General features: G+C 45.5%; 1 protein-coding gene across 1 annotated transcript; it reads right to left on the bottom strand.

Annotated features, from left to right (window-relative positions):
• Nucleotides 1-1,308: 1,308 nt before the first annotated feature.
• LOC145355157 (uncharacterized) lies at nt 1,309-2,432 on the bottom strand (the record flags this gene model as incomplete). Its single annotated transcript, XM_080207074.1, has 1 exon — nt 1,309-2,432. A coding segment is annotated over one exon (960 nt), but the record flags the coding sequence as incomplete, so codon positions are not given.
• Between the last annotated feature and the right edge of the window lie 14,523 nt (nt 2,433-16,955).

Here is a 16,955-nt window from a genome sequence, read left to right as displayed (position 1 = left end):
AGAGCTTAGTTACTTAGAACTTTCAAAGAACCAGCACGGGCACAATGGGTTGAGTGGCCTCCTTCCGTGCTATCTATTCCTTGAGGGGCGGCATAGTAGCACAGCGGGTTAGCACTGCTGCTTCACAGCTCCAGGGTGCTGGGTTCGATTCCCGGCTCGGGTCACTGTCTGTGTGGAGTTTGCACATTCTCCTTGTGTCTGCGTGGGTTTCCTCTGGTTTCCTCCCACAGTCCAAAGATGTGTGGGTTAGGTTGATTGGCTGTGCTAAGAAATTGCCCCTTAGTGTCCAGGGATGTGTAGGTTAGAGGGATTAGTGGGTATAATATGTAGGGATATGGGGGTAGGGCCTGGGTGGGATTGTGTTTGGTGCAGACTCGATGGGCTGAAGGGCCTCTTTCTGCGCTGTAGGGTTCTAGCTATCTATGTTTGTATATAAAGAAAGTGGGAAATATCTGGAACCCACTTCCTACAAGGAGAGAGAAGCAAAGATGATGGAAGTGAAAGGGAAATGGATGGGCACTTCTGGGAAATAAACGTACAGGGGATAGAATAGGTTTGATCTACAGAGACCTGGCATGGACTCAGTGGGTGAATGGCTTCTTTCCAGACACTCATGCATTTTTCCAGTTCTTTCTCTATTTACTTCCGATCTACCTGTATTGGTGACAAACACTATTTACTCTCCAGGATAAAATAAATGTCCCTCATCAGCTTTTGTGGATCATTTCAGTGGAAAGGGCATTGGTGAGGCCGCAACTGGAGTACTGTTTACAGTTTTGGTCATCGCACTTATGCAAGGATATTTCGGCCTTGGAGGGAGTGCAGAGGAGGTTTACTAGGCTGATACCGGAGTTGAGGGGGTTGAGCTATGAGGAGAGGCTGAATAAACTAGGCTTGTACTCGTTAGATTTTAGAAGAATGAGGGGAGATCTCATTGAGACGTATAAGATGATGAATGGGATGGATAGGATAGAGGTGGAGAGGCTCTTCCCGCTCAGAAAGGACAGTAGGACTAGGGGGCACAGCCTCAAGATAAAGGGGGAGCGGTTTAGAACGGAGTTGAGGAGGAACTTCTTCACTCAAAGGGTGGTGAATCTCTGGAATTCTCTGCCCGTTGAAGTGGTGGAGGCTGCCTCGCTAAATATATTTAAGACGCGGGTTGATGGGTTTTTGATGAGAGAGGGGATTAAGGGTTATGGGGAGAGGGCGGGAAAGTGGAACTGAGACACGACAGATCAGCCATGATCTTATTGAATGGCGGGGCAGGCTCGAAGGGCTAGATGGCCTACTCCTGCTCCTATTTCTTATGTTCTTATGAAATGTGCTCTCCCAGGCTCAGCCCACTGGAAACAAAGTTGTGAGACCGGCCAGTCCAGCAGAAAGAAACCCTCCAACCCTCCCACTTCACCCACTGTCAGAATGAACACGGTTCAGTCCTGGGTGTGACTAACAGCAGAATCCAACCCCTGGAATCACTGGTGAACTCGCTGGTGCCTCCGCAGGGTGGACGACCGTGTGAATCCCTTCCCACACACAGAGCAGGTGAACGGCCTCTCCCCGGTGTGAACTCGCTCATGGTTTTGCAGGGCGGTTGACGTCCGGAACATCTTGCTGCAGTGAGAGCAGCTGAAGGGTTTCTCCTCGGTGTGAATCCGCTGGTGGTCCTTCAGATCCCGAGAGGTTTTGAAGGCGCTCCCACAGTCAGAGCATTTAAAGGGTCTCTCGTTGCTGTGAGTCAGATTGTGACTCTGCAGGCTGGACAAGCGAGTGAATCTCTTCCCACACTGAGAGCAGCTGAATGGTCTCTCCCCTGTGTGAATTTGCTGGTGTCTCTGCAAATGGGACGATGTTCTGAATCTCTTTGTGCAGTGAGAGCAGCTAAACGGTCTCTCCTCGGTGTGAATGCGCTGATGGATCACCAGTTCCTGAGACCTTTTGAATTCACTCCCACAATCAGAGCATTTAAAGGGTCTCTCACTGGTGTGAGTGACATTGTGACTCAGCAGGCCGGATAAGTTTGTAAATCCCTTCCCACACACAGAGCAGGTGAACGGTCTCTCCCCGGTGTGAACTCCCTGGTGTTCCTGCAAATGGGGTAACTGAGTGAATCCCTTCCCACACACAGAGCAGGTGAACGGTCTCTCCCCCGTGTGAACCCGCTGGTGTCTCAGCAGGCTGGATAACTGGGTGAATCCCTTCCCACACAAAGAGCAGATGAACGGTCTCTCCCCGGTGTGAACTCGCTGGTGTCTCCGCAAATGGGACAACCGAGTGAATCCTTCTGCACACACGGAGCAGGTGAACGGCCTCTCCCCAGTGTGACTTCGTCGATGAGTTTCCACCGCAGATGGGGACCTGAATCCCTTCCCACAGTCTCCGCATTTCCACGGTTTCTCTGTGGTGCGGGTGTCCTTGTCACTCTCCAGGTTTAGTTATCAGTTGCAGCCTTGTCCACACGCTGAACACGGTCTCTCCCCGCTGTGAATGCTGCAACGCTTTTTCAAGCTGTGTAACTGGTTAAAGCTCTTTCCATGGTAAATACACTGGAACACTCTCACTCGGGGCGGGGGGTGTGTTGGGTGCTTTTCCAGTCACACTGATGTTTGAAGTTGACAGAATAGAGAAACATTTCTCCTTTTGGGTTCAAAGTCCAATCATATTCACGTCATGATGAATCAAGTGACAGATCTTAATGTGACGTTTGGATTGAGATTCCTGTCTGTAAGTCCTCACCTTTTCACATCCTGTAAAAGGAATTTACAATGCCATCAGTGTCAGTCCAGGATAGAAATTCAGAACAGACAATTCTAGTTTTTATGGAACATTCTTTCCTCTCTCATTCCCCAAAAGCTGTAAATCTCCATCCCACACACTCTCCCTCCATTCTCACTCTGCTGTATCTAATATTCACCCTCCCAATTCTCCTGAAGGTGCTGATTGACAGATCCATGCTCACCGCTTCCTGTCCTGGACACACATAGCTGAAAATCTTCATGCAAACTGCCAGACAGATATGCCGATATGACTGGACTAAAAATATGTTTAATGGATAGCTTGGCTCCAGTTGGTTAAGATACAGCGGATTGTGATTGATCATGATATTGAATTTGCTGCCTGAGGATAATCAAGCAGAGATGACCCACAATTTCTCAATGAAATTGAACGGGCGTTGCAGGGTCACAGAATGGAAGCCATTCAGGACTGACAGAATTGCTTGACAGAGATTCAGCAGTGACTCAGATTATCCATTGTACTCCTTCTGTGCTGTAATGACTGTGTGACTGGATAAATATAACGCATTACTGTATTACATTACTAGAAATATTAATAAATGAATTTGATTACAGAACCATAAATATATCTAATCTGTACCATTAAACAACGCGAGACATATTCCTGTCCTTATATTGATTTACTGTCAGCTCTCTCCTAGGGAAACCAGCCCTTTAATTGTGAACATTAGGAAAGAGCCCATCCTTTTATCCAGACAGATAAATGTGTCAGGCTGAGGGAGTAAAGGATGTCAATGTCTTTAAGAGAGAGAGAGAGACCTGGGCCAATCTTTCCAGAGTCTGCTCCCTCCCTGGATTCACTTCCTCTCCCTTCAGTTGCTGCAAGTCCCCAGTTTCCCCCCAGAATGAGGAAAGAAATGGAAAGGGGGAGTAAAGAAAGTGTTTTACTCACAGATGTGGGAGACAGGAGGAAGTTTCAGTCTGTCTGAAGCTTCATTCAGAGAGAGAGGAGCAGCAGCTTTGTCAGTGACACAAGGCCCGCACTCTGATTGGCTGGAGGACCAGCGCCCATCCGGTCCTCCACGCGTTTCCATTGGTCAGTCTCCCGCATGTAGACAATGAGGGGGCGGAGCCTGAGCCCAAGTGGGGAGTGGGCGGGGCTTTGCCCGCCAGCCGCGCTGAGCTGGTATCCAATCCGCAGTGTTCTGCTTCTGTGACCAGTGAGGCTGCCAATGGGAGGCTGTGTGCTGGGAACGCCCCCTCTGGGTCACTGTGACGGCACAATGGAGCCCGGCCTGAATCAGCCAATAGCAATCACGCTGCTCCGCGGTGACGTCTCCGGGAGCCCCGCCCCCACCCATTGTTCCCCAGTCTGTACATTCCACACATTGTTAGTCCATTCATAGAGACAGAGATCTGTCTGGCAGCCTGCATGGAGATTCTCAGCTCTCTGTGTCCAGGATAAGACAGTCAGGAGGCTCACAACACCAGGGTAAAGTCCAACAGGTTTATTTGGTAGCACAAGCCACTAGCTTTTGGAGCACTGCTCCTTCGTCAGTTGAATAGGGAGTTCTGCTCACAAACAGAGCATATAGAGGCACAAACTCAATTTACAAAACAATGATTGGAACGCGAGTCTTTACAGGTAATCAAGTCTTAAAGGTACAGACAATGTAGCAGAGGTTAAAGAGATGTGTATTGTCTCCAGACAGGACAATTAGTGAGATGTTGCAAGCCCAGGCAAGTCATGGGGGTTACACATAGTGTTACATGAACCCGAGATCCCAGTTGAGGCCGTCCTCATGTGTGCAGAACTTGGCTCTCAGTCTCTGCTCAGCGACTCTGCGCTGTCGTGTGTCACTCAACAATCACCAGGCAACAGCATTCTCTTCCTGTTGGTGAACACTTCAACGATCACGGGCATTCAGCCTCTGATAGAGGAGAGCCGGTAGATGTGGTGTTTCTTGATTTTCAGAAGGCGTTTGATAAGGTGCCTCACAAGAGGTTATTGCAGAAGGTCAGGGGGCATGGAGTTGGGGGTAGGGTGTTAGTGTGGATAGAGGATTGGCTGTCAAATAGGAGGCAGAGAGTGGGGGTCAATGGGTGCTATTCGGATTGGCGGTTGGTGACTAGTGGGGTGCCCCAGGGGTCGGTGCTGGGGCCTCAGCTATTTACCATTTATATAGATGATCTGGAGGAGGGAACCAAGTGTATGGTGTCGAAATTTGCTGATGACACCAAGATTGGGGGAAAGGCAAATTGTGCGGAGGGTGTGGAGAGTCTGCAGAAGGATCTAGATAGGCTGGGCGAATGGGCCAGGAAATGGCAAATGGAATTTAATGTTGGCAAGTGTGAAGTTGTCCACTTTGGTAGGAATAATGGTAGGAAGGACTATTACTTACATGGCGAAAAACTGCAGCATGCGACGGTGAAGAGGGACCTCGGGGTCCTTGTGCATGAGTCGCAAAAACCCAGCCTACAGGTGCAGCAGGTGGTCAGGAAGGCGAATGGGATGCTGGCCTTCATAGCGAGGGGGATTGAATATAAAAGTAGGGAGGTCTTGCTGCAACTGTACAGGGCACTGGTGAGGCCACAGCTGGAGTACTGTGTGCAGTTTTGGGCGCCGCACCTGCGCAAGGATATTTTGGCCTTGGAGGGAGTGCAGAGGAGGTTTACTGGGCTGATACTGGAGTTGAGGGGGTTGAACTATGAGGAGAGGCTGAATAAACTAGGCTTGTACTCGTTAGAGTTTAGAAGAATGAGGGGAGATCTCATTGAGACGTATACGATGATGAATAGGATGGATATGATAGAGGTGGAGAGGCTCTTCCCGCTCAGAAAGGACAGTAGGACGAGAGGGCACAGCCTCAAAATAAGGGGGGGGGGGCAGTTTAGAACGGAGTTGAGGAGGAACTTCTTCACTCAAAGGGTGGTGAATCTCTGGAATTCTCTGCCCGTTGAAGTGGTGGAGGCTGCCTCACTAAATATATTTAAGACGCGGGTTGATGGGTTTTTGATAGGCAAGGGGATTAAGGGTTATGGGGAGAAGGCGGGAAAGTGGAACTGAGCCACGTCAGATCAGCCATGATCTTATTGAATGGTGGGGCAGGCTCGAAGGGCTAGGTGGCCTACTCCTGCTCCTATTTCTTATGATCTTCGGGTAAGCGTTCTCCAAGGCGGCCTTCACAACACACGGCAGTGCAGAGTCGCTGAGCAGAAACTGATAGCCAAGTTCCGCACACATGAGGACGGCCTCAACCGGGATCTTGGGTTCATGTCACACTATCTGTAACCCCTACGACTTGCCTAGGCTGGTAATATCTCACTAATTGTCCTGTCTGGAGACAATACACATCTCTTTAACCTCTGCTACATTGTCAGTACCTTTAAGACTTGATTACCAGTAAAGACTCGCATTCCAACCATTATTTTGTAAATTGAGTTTGTGTCTTTATATGCCCTGTTTGTGAACTGAAATCCCACTCACCTGATGAAGGAGCGGTGCTCCGAAAGCTAGTGGCTTTTGCTACCAAATAAACCCATTGGACTTTAGCCTGGTGAGACTTCTTACTCCAGGACAGGAAGCAGTGAGCATGGATCTGTCAGTATATTGATCTGGAGAAAGCCAGTATTGAATTGGGGACCCAATGGCCCCATTCTAGACTCTAATGTCTGACCGATCTAAAGAGAAAAATTTCAGCAGCTTCAGGCTCCGTAACTAACTGAAGTGCCTCATCGTATAATCATACAGTGCAGGAGGCCTTTCAGCCCATCAAGTCAGCACTGACCTCCCACCTAATCCCATTTACTAGTACCAGACCCAAATCCTTAAATGTTATGACTTGCCAAGTGTTAAGGGGGTACTTCTTAATGATGCGAGGTGCCATTCTCACAAATCTCCTCTGCACCCTCTCTAAAAATTTCACATATTTCCTAAAGTGTGGGGCCCATATACTGGGTTGCATTCTAGAGGGATAGAAATGTAAAGCAGGGAGGTTATGTTCGATTTGATTAGAAGCATGGTTATACTATACTGGGAGTATTGTCAACATTTGTGATGTTAGAATCATAGAATCCCTCCAATGCAGAAGGAGACTGTTCAGCCCATTGAATGTCCACCAGCTCTCTGAAAGTTCATTCCAGCCAGACCCATCCTACATAGAACATAGAACACCACAGCACAAACAGGCCCTTCAGCCCACAAGTTGCGCCGATCATATCCATACCTACCAGGCCATAGAACTATCTGTAACTCCCAATCCCATTAAATCCCATGTACTCATCCAGAAGTCTTTTAAAAGACCCCAGCGAGTTTGCCTCTACCACCACCGACGGCAGCCGATTCCACTCACTCACCATCCTCTGAGTGAAAAACTTACCCCTGACATCTCCTCTGTACCTGCTCCCCAGCACCTTAAACCTGTGTCCTCTCGTAGCGACCATTTCAGCCCTGGGAAATAGCCTCCGAGAATCCACCCTATCTATTCCTCTCAACATTTTATAAACCTCTATCAGGTCGCCTCTCAACCTTCGTCTCTCCAGGGAGAAGAGACCGAGCTCCCTCAACCTATCCTCATAAGGCATGCCTCCCAATCCAGGCGACATCCTTGTAAATCTCCTCTGCACCCTCTCAATAGCTTCCACATCCTTCCTGTAGTGAGGCGACCAGAACTGCGCACAGTATTCCTACTCTATCCTCGTAACCCACATTTTTACCATAGTTAATCCACCAAATCTGCACATTTTTGGACTGTGGGAGGAAACCAGAGCACGCAGAGGAAACCCATGCAGACATGGGAAGAACGTGCAAACTCCATACAGTCACACAAGGCCATAATCAAACTTGGGTCCCTGGTGCCGTGAGGCAGCAATGCTAACTGTATAAATGGAGGCACTGAAGAAGAGACAAGAAAGAGTCGCAAGAATGATCCCAGGACTAAAGGATTTAACTCTTAGAAAAGGCTTGAGCTGCTGATTATTACAAGGACATTATCAGTTTAAAAAAGGTTTATTTTTCATCTTTTACACTGTTCCAATTTGGCTGCCCAATTCTGGAATGCAAATTGACTTTTCGAGAGTTTGAATTTTGGCAGAGATATAACGGACTCACTTGTAATCTCTATCACATTCTTCCACAACTCCCAGGGCGTTGTTTGGTATTCCTGTCTTCGTTGTCGAACTGCCTAATAATCACATTCCAGCATATGCCAAAGCCAGTGTTATCTTTGCTTTTGTGAGGCAGCAGTGCTACCCACTGTGTCACAGGGTGGCAGATGGCGCAGTGGTTACCACTGCTGTCTCATAACACCAGGGACCAGGGTTCAATTCCAAATTTGGGTGACTGTCTGTTTGTATGTTCTCCCCATATTGGTTTCCGCCGGGTGCTCTGGTTTCCTCCCACAATCCAAAGAGGTGTAGGTGGGATTAGCAATACTAAATTCCCCCTTCGAGTCCAAAGGTATGTAGAATGGATGGATTAGCCATGGTAAATGTGTGGGGTTATGGGGATAGGGTGGGGGAATAGGGCCTGTGTAAGGATTCTGTAAGAGAGGGCTAGTGCAGACTTGATGGGCCAAATGGCCTCCTTCTGGACTACAGGGATTCTACGATTTACTATCTATAATCTGGGGCGTTGTTCTGCTATAATCAGCACGATAGAGCCCTCACCTCCCCAGTCAAACTTCATGGCTCGTACTCATTAGAGTTTAGAAGGATGAGGGGGGATCTTATAGAGACGTATAAGATGATGAAAGGAATGGATAGTAGAGGTGGAGAGGTTCTTCCCACTCAGAAAGGACAGTAGGATTAGAGGGCACAGCCTCAAGATAAGGGGGGGGGCAGTTTAGAACAGAGTTGAGGAGGAACTTCTTCACTCAAAGGGTGGTGAATCTCTGGAATTCTCTGCCCATTGAAGTGGTGGAGGCTGCCTCGCTAAATATATTTAAGTCACGGGTAGATAGGTTTCTGATAGACAAGGGAATTAAGGGTTATGGGGAGAAAGCAGGAAAGTGGAACTGATCCACTTCAGATCAGCTATGGAAGTAACAAATTCTTGTCTTTTCCATGTAGTCATATAGTCACATACTACCCCAAATGCATATCTGCTATCAGTGTATACATTTACTCTGTTTCCTGTTCCCCATGTGAGGAAGGAAAAATGTTAATGAATTTAATACATTTTGTATCCAGCATGTATCAAACATAACCCTTCCTCATGGCTGATTTCCTCAAGCTTATACTGTCCTGGTATCAATATAACTTATTTATTCATGTTTTCCTTACTTGTTCATGTCTTTCATTCTTTAACTTTCATTTCCATAAAGACAGATAGTCAAATGTGAATGTTATTTTGCAGACTTTGCAAACCTTACCTGTTTGTGCTAACTGAACATTGTTAAACAGTTGCAGATGGTAGATTGCAATGCTGGCTTTTTAACAGGAAGAGTCCTGCTGGGACAGCCGCAACCGCCCGAGTAACTTCAAGGAATGAGATGCTGACGCTGCTGGAAACATTGTGGGATTAAGATCGGACTGAAGATTAGTCCTGACTGCAGCTGCCAGATGGACTGAGAGTCCTGGCTGAGTCGGGAGTTTGCGGCGTGACTAAAGTGGAAAGTTCTAATTGGAATCGGGAGTTTGTGTCGTGATTGATACTGAGACTCACGATGTACAAATACCCACTTGTGTTTGTGTTCAATGAGAAGCCTGGTAAACCACTGTTAGGGGCCAGGTTTCTCCCAAGAGCTTTTGAAATAAAGCCTACTGTATTTTGACTCACTAACAGTCTCAGAGGTGACTTTACCTACAACAATTTGGTGACGAAACCCGGGATTCTGTTTGCGGTTGAATGGCCACCGGAACAGAATACTGGACTTAATAGGGTGAGTCAAACTACAGTGTGATCATCTGTGAAGACAGTCTGTGACAAGAGACTGTGAGAGTGTGACAGAGGTCTGAACTGTTGTGATTTTAAAGTGGGTGTGGAGATTGGATAATTAAACAATCCCTAACACTTGTTTCACTCCTTTCACCGTGTGTGGTTGTGGTATGTGTAATATAGCCTTCTTTTGATCTTCTGGAATTTCTTTCCTGCCTTGTGAAATGACGTGTCCCAAACACGTTCCCTTCTCTTGTTCGAAATAAGCCTTGTTAGGATTGAGTTTGAATCTGTTATCGGACAACAAATTTTATGAAATTGGGCACACAAAATGGAAGCAAACTAAAGCTATCCTCAGAGCCTCTCCACTAAACTCACAAAGTAACAGACACCGATCAGGAGGCAAGAGCGTGCTTTTAGAATGCAAATGAGGGCTAGCACATAAGGGATGCTGGACAGGATGGCACCTACAGGAACTAAATTAAAGAACACATCCCCACCCCATCAGAATCAGCACTTCTAAACCAGTCAAACAACCCATGGAGACACCTGAAAATTAGCATAGCTAAAGGAAACATCCCTGGCCCCTCAAACTCTTTGAGATCAATCGCACACCCATAGTTCAAACCCCAGAGATTCTAGACCATTAATAACCAGACAAAAACGATTAACACACGCTTAAAACAATCGTTCTAACACTCGGAAACATTGAGACGGGATGGCTAAGGTTGAATACTGTAAATAAAGTATTAGCATTTGAATCGCATACTGCACCGAAATTCAGGTATAACTGTAACCCGTTGCGGCAGACCTTTAGAGTGCTTTCGGGACAGTCCGATTGTATGTCCTGACTGCACTTCTCCGTCGATGTAAAAGAAAATAAAGCTGTGCCGTTATTGAACTACACTCACTCGCGCTAACAATAGGATTATTTGTGCCAATATGTTTGTGAAAAATGGCTGGACTATTGTGAAACCCTTGTGGTGGACGAGTGTATTGTTGATTTCCACTGAGAGGGCAAATTTGTGTTGACGTTCTTTTGCGACTGGAATAGACCAAAATCCATTGGCCACGTCTAATACAGTAAAAATGATTTGATCTGTCCCAATTGTGTCTAGAATGCTAGCTGGATTTGCAACTATTGGGTGAGCTCATGTTGCTTATCTGTTTAGAGATGTGTAATCCACAGTTAATCTCTAACTTCCATCTTTTTAAAATGGGCTACATAAGCGAAAACGCTGTCTTTGTCACTCCTTGTTTTTCTAACTGTGTGATTCTTCTTGAACTTCTCCCTGAATCTTTTCCAATGGGACATTTAAACTTCCACAATATTGTTTATTTCTAGCCCAAATTCATAAGAATATAAGAAATAGGAGCAGGAGTCGGCCATCTAGCCCTTTGAGCCTGCCCCGCCATTCAATAAGATCATGGCTGATCTGTTGTGGCTCAGTTCCACTTTCCCGCCCTCTCCCCATAACCCTTAATCCCCTCTCTTATCAAGAACCCATCAACCCGCTTCTTAAAAATATTTAGCGAGGCAGCCTCCACCACTTCAACGGGCAGAGAATTCCAGAGATTCACCACCCTTTGAGTGAAGAAGTTCCTCCTCAACTCCGTTCTAAACCGCCTCCCCTTTATCTTGAGGCTGTGCCCCCTAGTCCTACTGTCTTTTTTGAGCGGGAAGAGCCTCTCCACCTCTATCCTATCCATCCCATTCATCATCTTATACGTCTCAATGAGATCTCCCCTCATTCTTCTAAACTCTAACGAGTACAAGCCTAGTTTATTCAGCCTCTCCTCATAGCTCAATCCCCTCAACTCCGGTATCAGCCTAGTAAACCTCCTCTGCACTCCCTCCAGGGCCAAAATATCCTTGCGCAGGTGCGGCGCCCAAAACTGCACACAGTATTGATTCTTTTCCCAATCTGTTTGAAATGCTACTATTTCAGAAATGCTACATTTCCCTTTTTCTCTATTTATTCTGTTTCAATGCGCGGTGCCATTTGATGTTTCCTGCTCTGACATCAATTATTGCCCTTAACTAAACACGTAACTCTATCCCCAGAATACTTCCTTCCTTATTTTAACACATTCAGATTTGAATCTGTTTTTTAAAAAATTGTTCTATACTGAGTAGCACAACTCACTTCATGTTATTCTGTTATTCAATCAATGGTTGGTAAATTCAAGTCTGTTAGTGTTATAGTGTCCTCATATCAATTAACTTGATACAATTCTGTCCTTCTAGGTTCAGCAGGCTGATACTGGAGATGAGGGGGTTAGCCTACGAAGAGAGACTAAATAGACTGGGTCTGTACTTGTTGGAATTTAGAAGGATGAGGGGGGATCTTATAGAGACGATAAGATAATGAAGGGGATGGATAGGGTAGAGGTGGAGAGATTCTTCCCGCTCAGAAAGGATAGTAGGACCAGAGGGCACAGCCTCAAGATAAGGGGGAGCAGTTTAGATCGGAGTTGAGGAGGAACTTCTTCACTCAAAGGGTGGTGAATCTCTGGAATTCTCTGCCCGTTGAAGTGGTGGAGGCTGCCTCGCTGAATATATTGAAGACACGGGTAGATAGATCTCTGATAGACAGGGGAATTAAGGGTTATGGGGAGAAAGCGGGAAAGTGGAACTGATCCACTTCAGATCAGCCATGATTTTATTGAATGGCGGGGCAGGCTCGAAGGGCTAGATGGCCGACTCCTGCTCCTATTTCTTATGCATCTCCATATACATTGGGAAATCCATATCGCCATCAGACTCGAGGGGCACCAATTGTCATTTTGCAGTTAACAATTTATGAAGTTTCTCTGCTGTGAAACTGACCTCTATAGCATAATAGGCGCGGCACGGTAGCACAGTGGGTTAGCACTGCTGCTTCACAGCTCCAGGGTCCTGGGTTCGATTCCCGGCTCGGGTCACTGTCTGTGTGGAGTTTGCACATTCTCCTCGTGTCTGCGTGGGTTTCCTCCGGGTGCTCCGGTTCCTCCCACAGTCCAAAGATGTGCGGGTTAGGTTGATTGGCCTTGCTAAGAAATTGCCCCTTCGTGTCCAGGGATGTGTAGGTTAGAGGGATTAGTGGGTATAATATGTAGGGATGTGGGGGTAGGGCCTGGGTGGGATTGTGTTCGGTGCAGACTCGATGGGCTGAAGGGCCTCTTTCTACACTGTAGGGTTCTATGATTCTATAACACAATCTTTGAAACAGAAATCAAACTTGATTCCAGGTAGTGACTTATTTTGATTATTCATTCTTCATCTTAAATAACATCGCTGTATTAAAGTAGCTCACTTGAACACATTCTTCCTATGTTAGTGATATGAACTTTCTAATTTCAATTAATCACCCTGTTTGCTTCCTTCAGTGTTTATTTATTCTGCTGAATTAATTCTCTTTTGAGCCCACCTTATATCCGTTGTGATTTTCAACTTTCCCATATTTAAAATTTATATTTAAATATACACTGCGTTTTGGACTACTTAATTCATTCTCCTGATTAGTTTGCTGATTTTAAAACTTCTACTCCTTACAATCTAATCTGAATGCTGTGTCTTTCTTGAATAACTCTAATTTATTTGGCGCTGTTATCACAAAATACCCAATTGGGGTAAATGTAAACTCCACACTCCCCCACCTACTCTATTTGTGTAATTTCCACTAAACATTCTCCCCCACTTCCTACAATATTTTGATTTGAATTAACAGTTCATATAATTTGTTGCAAATTTTTCAAACACAAAGATTCATCCTGTTTCGGACTGAATGAGTTAACTTTCTGCTTGTTTCAAACTTGGCTTGTTCACAACAATCTTTGGCAATTTCTCCTTGTTTATACAGAAAGCATTTTTTTTGACCTTGGAGCTGTTTTTCTTTAAACCCTTTTTTCTAAAAAAAAGTAACTTGTTTTTAGTTGCAATTTTTTTTACAACTTCTGCATTGTTAAATTACCGTTTAACTCTTTTTGTTTAAGTTGTACCTTCTATATTTAACTTCTCCATCTTTAAACTATCATTTAAGTCCTCTATTTTCTTACTTGATCTGTTTAAACAATAAGTGTGTGGCACTGTGGCACTGCTGTCTCAGCGAAACTAACTCCCTTACTTTAGTTTCCTGTTTTACTTCACTAATTCTGTGTACTCAGTGTGCCCTTCCTGGGACCTGTTGGGTGTGGGCAATGTGTCTTTTCTTACCCCCACTTTTGCCTCGATATACTTCATCAAAATTGTTTTGCCTTTGTGACCCATATGGGATAGAACAAAGAACAAAGAACAACACAGCACGGGAAACAGGCCCTTCGGCCCAACGAGCCCGCGCCGCCGTCCCATTGTCTCAGTGACCTATTCATGATTTTAGTCTACGCCTAATGTGCGAGGATCAGGGAGGTCCAATATAGGGACAATTTAGTACCCAATCAATCAGCCTAAAAGCACATCTTTGGGATGTGGGAGGAAACCGGAGCACCCGGAGGAAACCCACGCAAGCACGGGGAGAACGTGCAAACTCCCACAGACACAGGCCCAAATCCATGTGTCCGCACAGCAACAGAGATAGTCTCTGAGCTGTCATGTTGCCCTCGAGATGGTCCAGTTTAAGCATACTAACGACATGAAGCAATAGGCAACTCCCGAAGCAACGTCCAAGAGCAGCCCACTACAACCTGCCGCATGCATGCCCCTTGCTGGACTTAAATGCCTGTGGAGACAAAAAAATTCATTATTAAACAGGCAAAGACTGTAACATCCCTGAGGCAAAAACGTAATCCGAAGCCTACAATGTTTAGTAAGGCCTGCTATATCCCCCTATATGTAGCCCGCTCATGTGGCTGTCTAAGTGACTCTTAAACAACCCTAGCGTGCCTGCTTCCACCACCTTACTCGGCAGTGCATTCCACACCCCCACTACCCTTTGCGTGAAAAACTGCCCTCTAATATTTGTCTTATACCTAGCCCCCCTCACCCTAAGCCCGTGACCCCTCGTTCTATCCATTTTTAATAGCGGAAAAAGCTTACCACCATTTACTCTATCTATGCCCTTCATAATCTTATAAACCTCTATTAGATCCCCCCTCAGCCGACGTCTCTCAAGGGAAAACAGCCCAAGTTCGTTCAATCTTTCCTCGTAAGACAGCCCTTCCATACCAGGCAGCATCCTGGTAAATCTCCTCTGCACTCTCTCCAGGATCTCTACATCCTTCCGGTAGTACGGCGACCAGAACTGGACGCAGTACTCCAAGTGAGGCCTAACCAACGTTCTATACAACTGCAACATCAGACTCCTACTCTTATATTCTATACCTCTTCCTATGATCTGGATACCTAACGGATCCCAGCGATTTAAAATGCCTCCCACTCTACTAAAAATGGTGAGTAATACATAAAAGTACATACTCACCCAATCTAGAGGAATCTTTACTTGATTGTCAGCTCCAAGATTATCCTGTACTGTCACCAAATTGTTGTGGAAAATTCTTCTAGGTGGAGACTAAGTCTTTTCATTAAACATTTAATTTCACAAAGGCAAAAAGAGTTTGTTCAGTTCAATGAAACTCTTCAATTAAACTAGTTTTTATGAAAACATTGAAATGTTTGAATCAAAAACATTACAAACTGATACTCAGAAAATACAGAAGTACATTTTAAGACGAGACAAATTTCTTTTGGTCAAGAGGGAGATCTCTGATTCTACTATGCAGCAAATAAGCTATGAAGCATTCTCAAAAGATCTTGGATTTCATGCCAAAAACTTAACATAAGAAACAGGAGCAGGAGTCGGCCATCTAGCCCCTCGAGCCTGCCCCGCCATTCAATAAGATCATGGCTGATCTGAAGTGGATCAGTTCCACTTTCCTGCTTTCTCCCCATAACCCTTAATCCCCTTATAGAACATAGAATACTACAGCACAAACAGGCCCTTCGGCCCACAAGTTGCGCCGATCACATCCATACCTACCAATCCATAGAACTATCTGTAACTCCCAATCCCATTAAATCCCATGTACTCATCCAGAAGTCTTTTAAAAGACCCCAGCGAGTTCGCCTCCACCACCACCGACGGCAGCCGATTCCACTCACTCACCACCCTCTGAGTGAAAAACTTACCCCTAACATCTCCTCTGTACTTGCTTCCCTGCACCTTAAACCTGTGTCCTCTCGTAGCGACCATTTCAGCCCTGGGAAATAGCCTCTGAGAATCCACCCTATCTATTCCTCTCAACATTTTATAAACCTCTATCTATCGGAAAAAAAGCCGAATGCTTATAATTTTTCTTTATCAGATTATACAGCCCAGCTCTTAATTAAAAGCAGTTTTTATCACTCATAGTTGTGTCAATCTAACAATGAGATGTCCCTTTATTCAATTATAGTTTGACAATGTAAAATACAGATTTCTTATTCGTAAATGCAGACCGATTAAATGTGTTAAAGATGGATTCTTGTTGCTACGTGCCCTTATCTTCTATTCTGTGTTAGCAATTTTTCTAGTTTAAGCTGGTTTCCTGATGCTGCCTGGCTCTCATCCCAGAATATAACATACTTTATGTTTGAATGTGCAGTTTCTTAATCAAAAAAAAATTGTCTTCTTCTGTTTACTAAATTGCTACATCTTTCATCTGAGTTCAAATTTATTTTGCACGTTGGCTTGAATGGAATATTAACCATTTTTATAATCATTAAATTGCTTTCATACAAAGAAACCTCTTTTTAAAATATTTTATCAATCAGAGCTCCCCATTGTCTGAATGCAGAAGTTGGACTATGAACTTGTTCCCCTGCTCCTCACTGCCCCGGAAAGCTGCTGCTCCTCTCTCTCTGAATGAAGATTGAGCTTCAGACAGACTCAAACCTCCTCCTGTCTCCCACATCTGGTGAGGGCAGCAAAGGTGACGAGTGCACACTTGCATAAGTGCAGTCACTGCGACCAGAGGGTGGTTTGTGGAGGAGCTGCTGTGAGGGGACAGTTAAACCCCAAACACTACTTCAGTGTTTCCCTCCCTACCTTCTCCTCTAACCAAAAAAAAAGTTGGCAGGAGAATCACAAGCAAGGGAGAGGTGAGTTCAGATTCTTTTATTCTCTTACACGTATAAAGGCAATATGGCAGCGGCATGCTCCTCCTGTCAGATGTGGGCAATTTGTCTGCAGGAGGCGTGTCCAGTTGCAGCTCCTCACAGACTGTATTGTTCAGTTGGAGCAGCAGGTGGATGCACTGCGGAGCATACAGGGGGCAGAGAGTGCAAATAGACTCCAGTTACACCTTAAAAGAAGCCAATATCTGTGAGTAAAACACTTTCTTTACTCCCCCTTTCCATTTCTTTCCTCATTCTGGGGGGAAACTGGGGACTT

Source organism: Carcharhinus amblyrhynchos, chromosome 18, assembly GCF_965287045.1.
Source record: "Carcharhinus amblyrhynchos chromosome 18, sCarAmb.v2.hapA, whole genome shotgun sequence".
Classification (NCBI taxonomy): Eukaryota; Metazoa; Chordata; class Chondrichthyes; order Carcharhiniformes; family Carcharhinidae; genus Carcharhinus; species Carcharhinus amblyrhynchos.
This window is presented reverse-complemented; position numbering and strand designations above follow the sequence as displayed.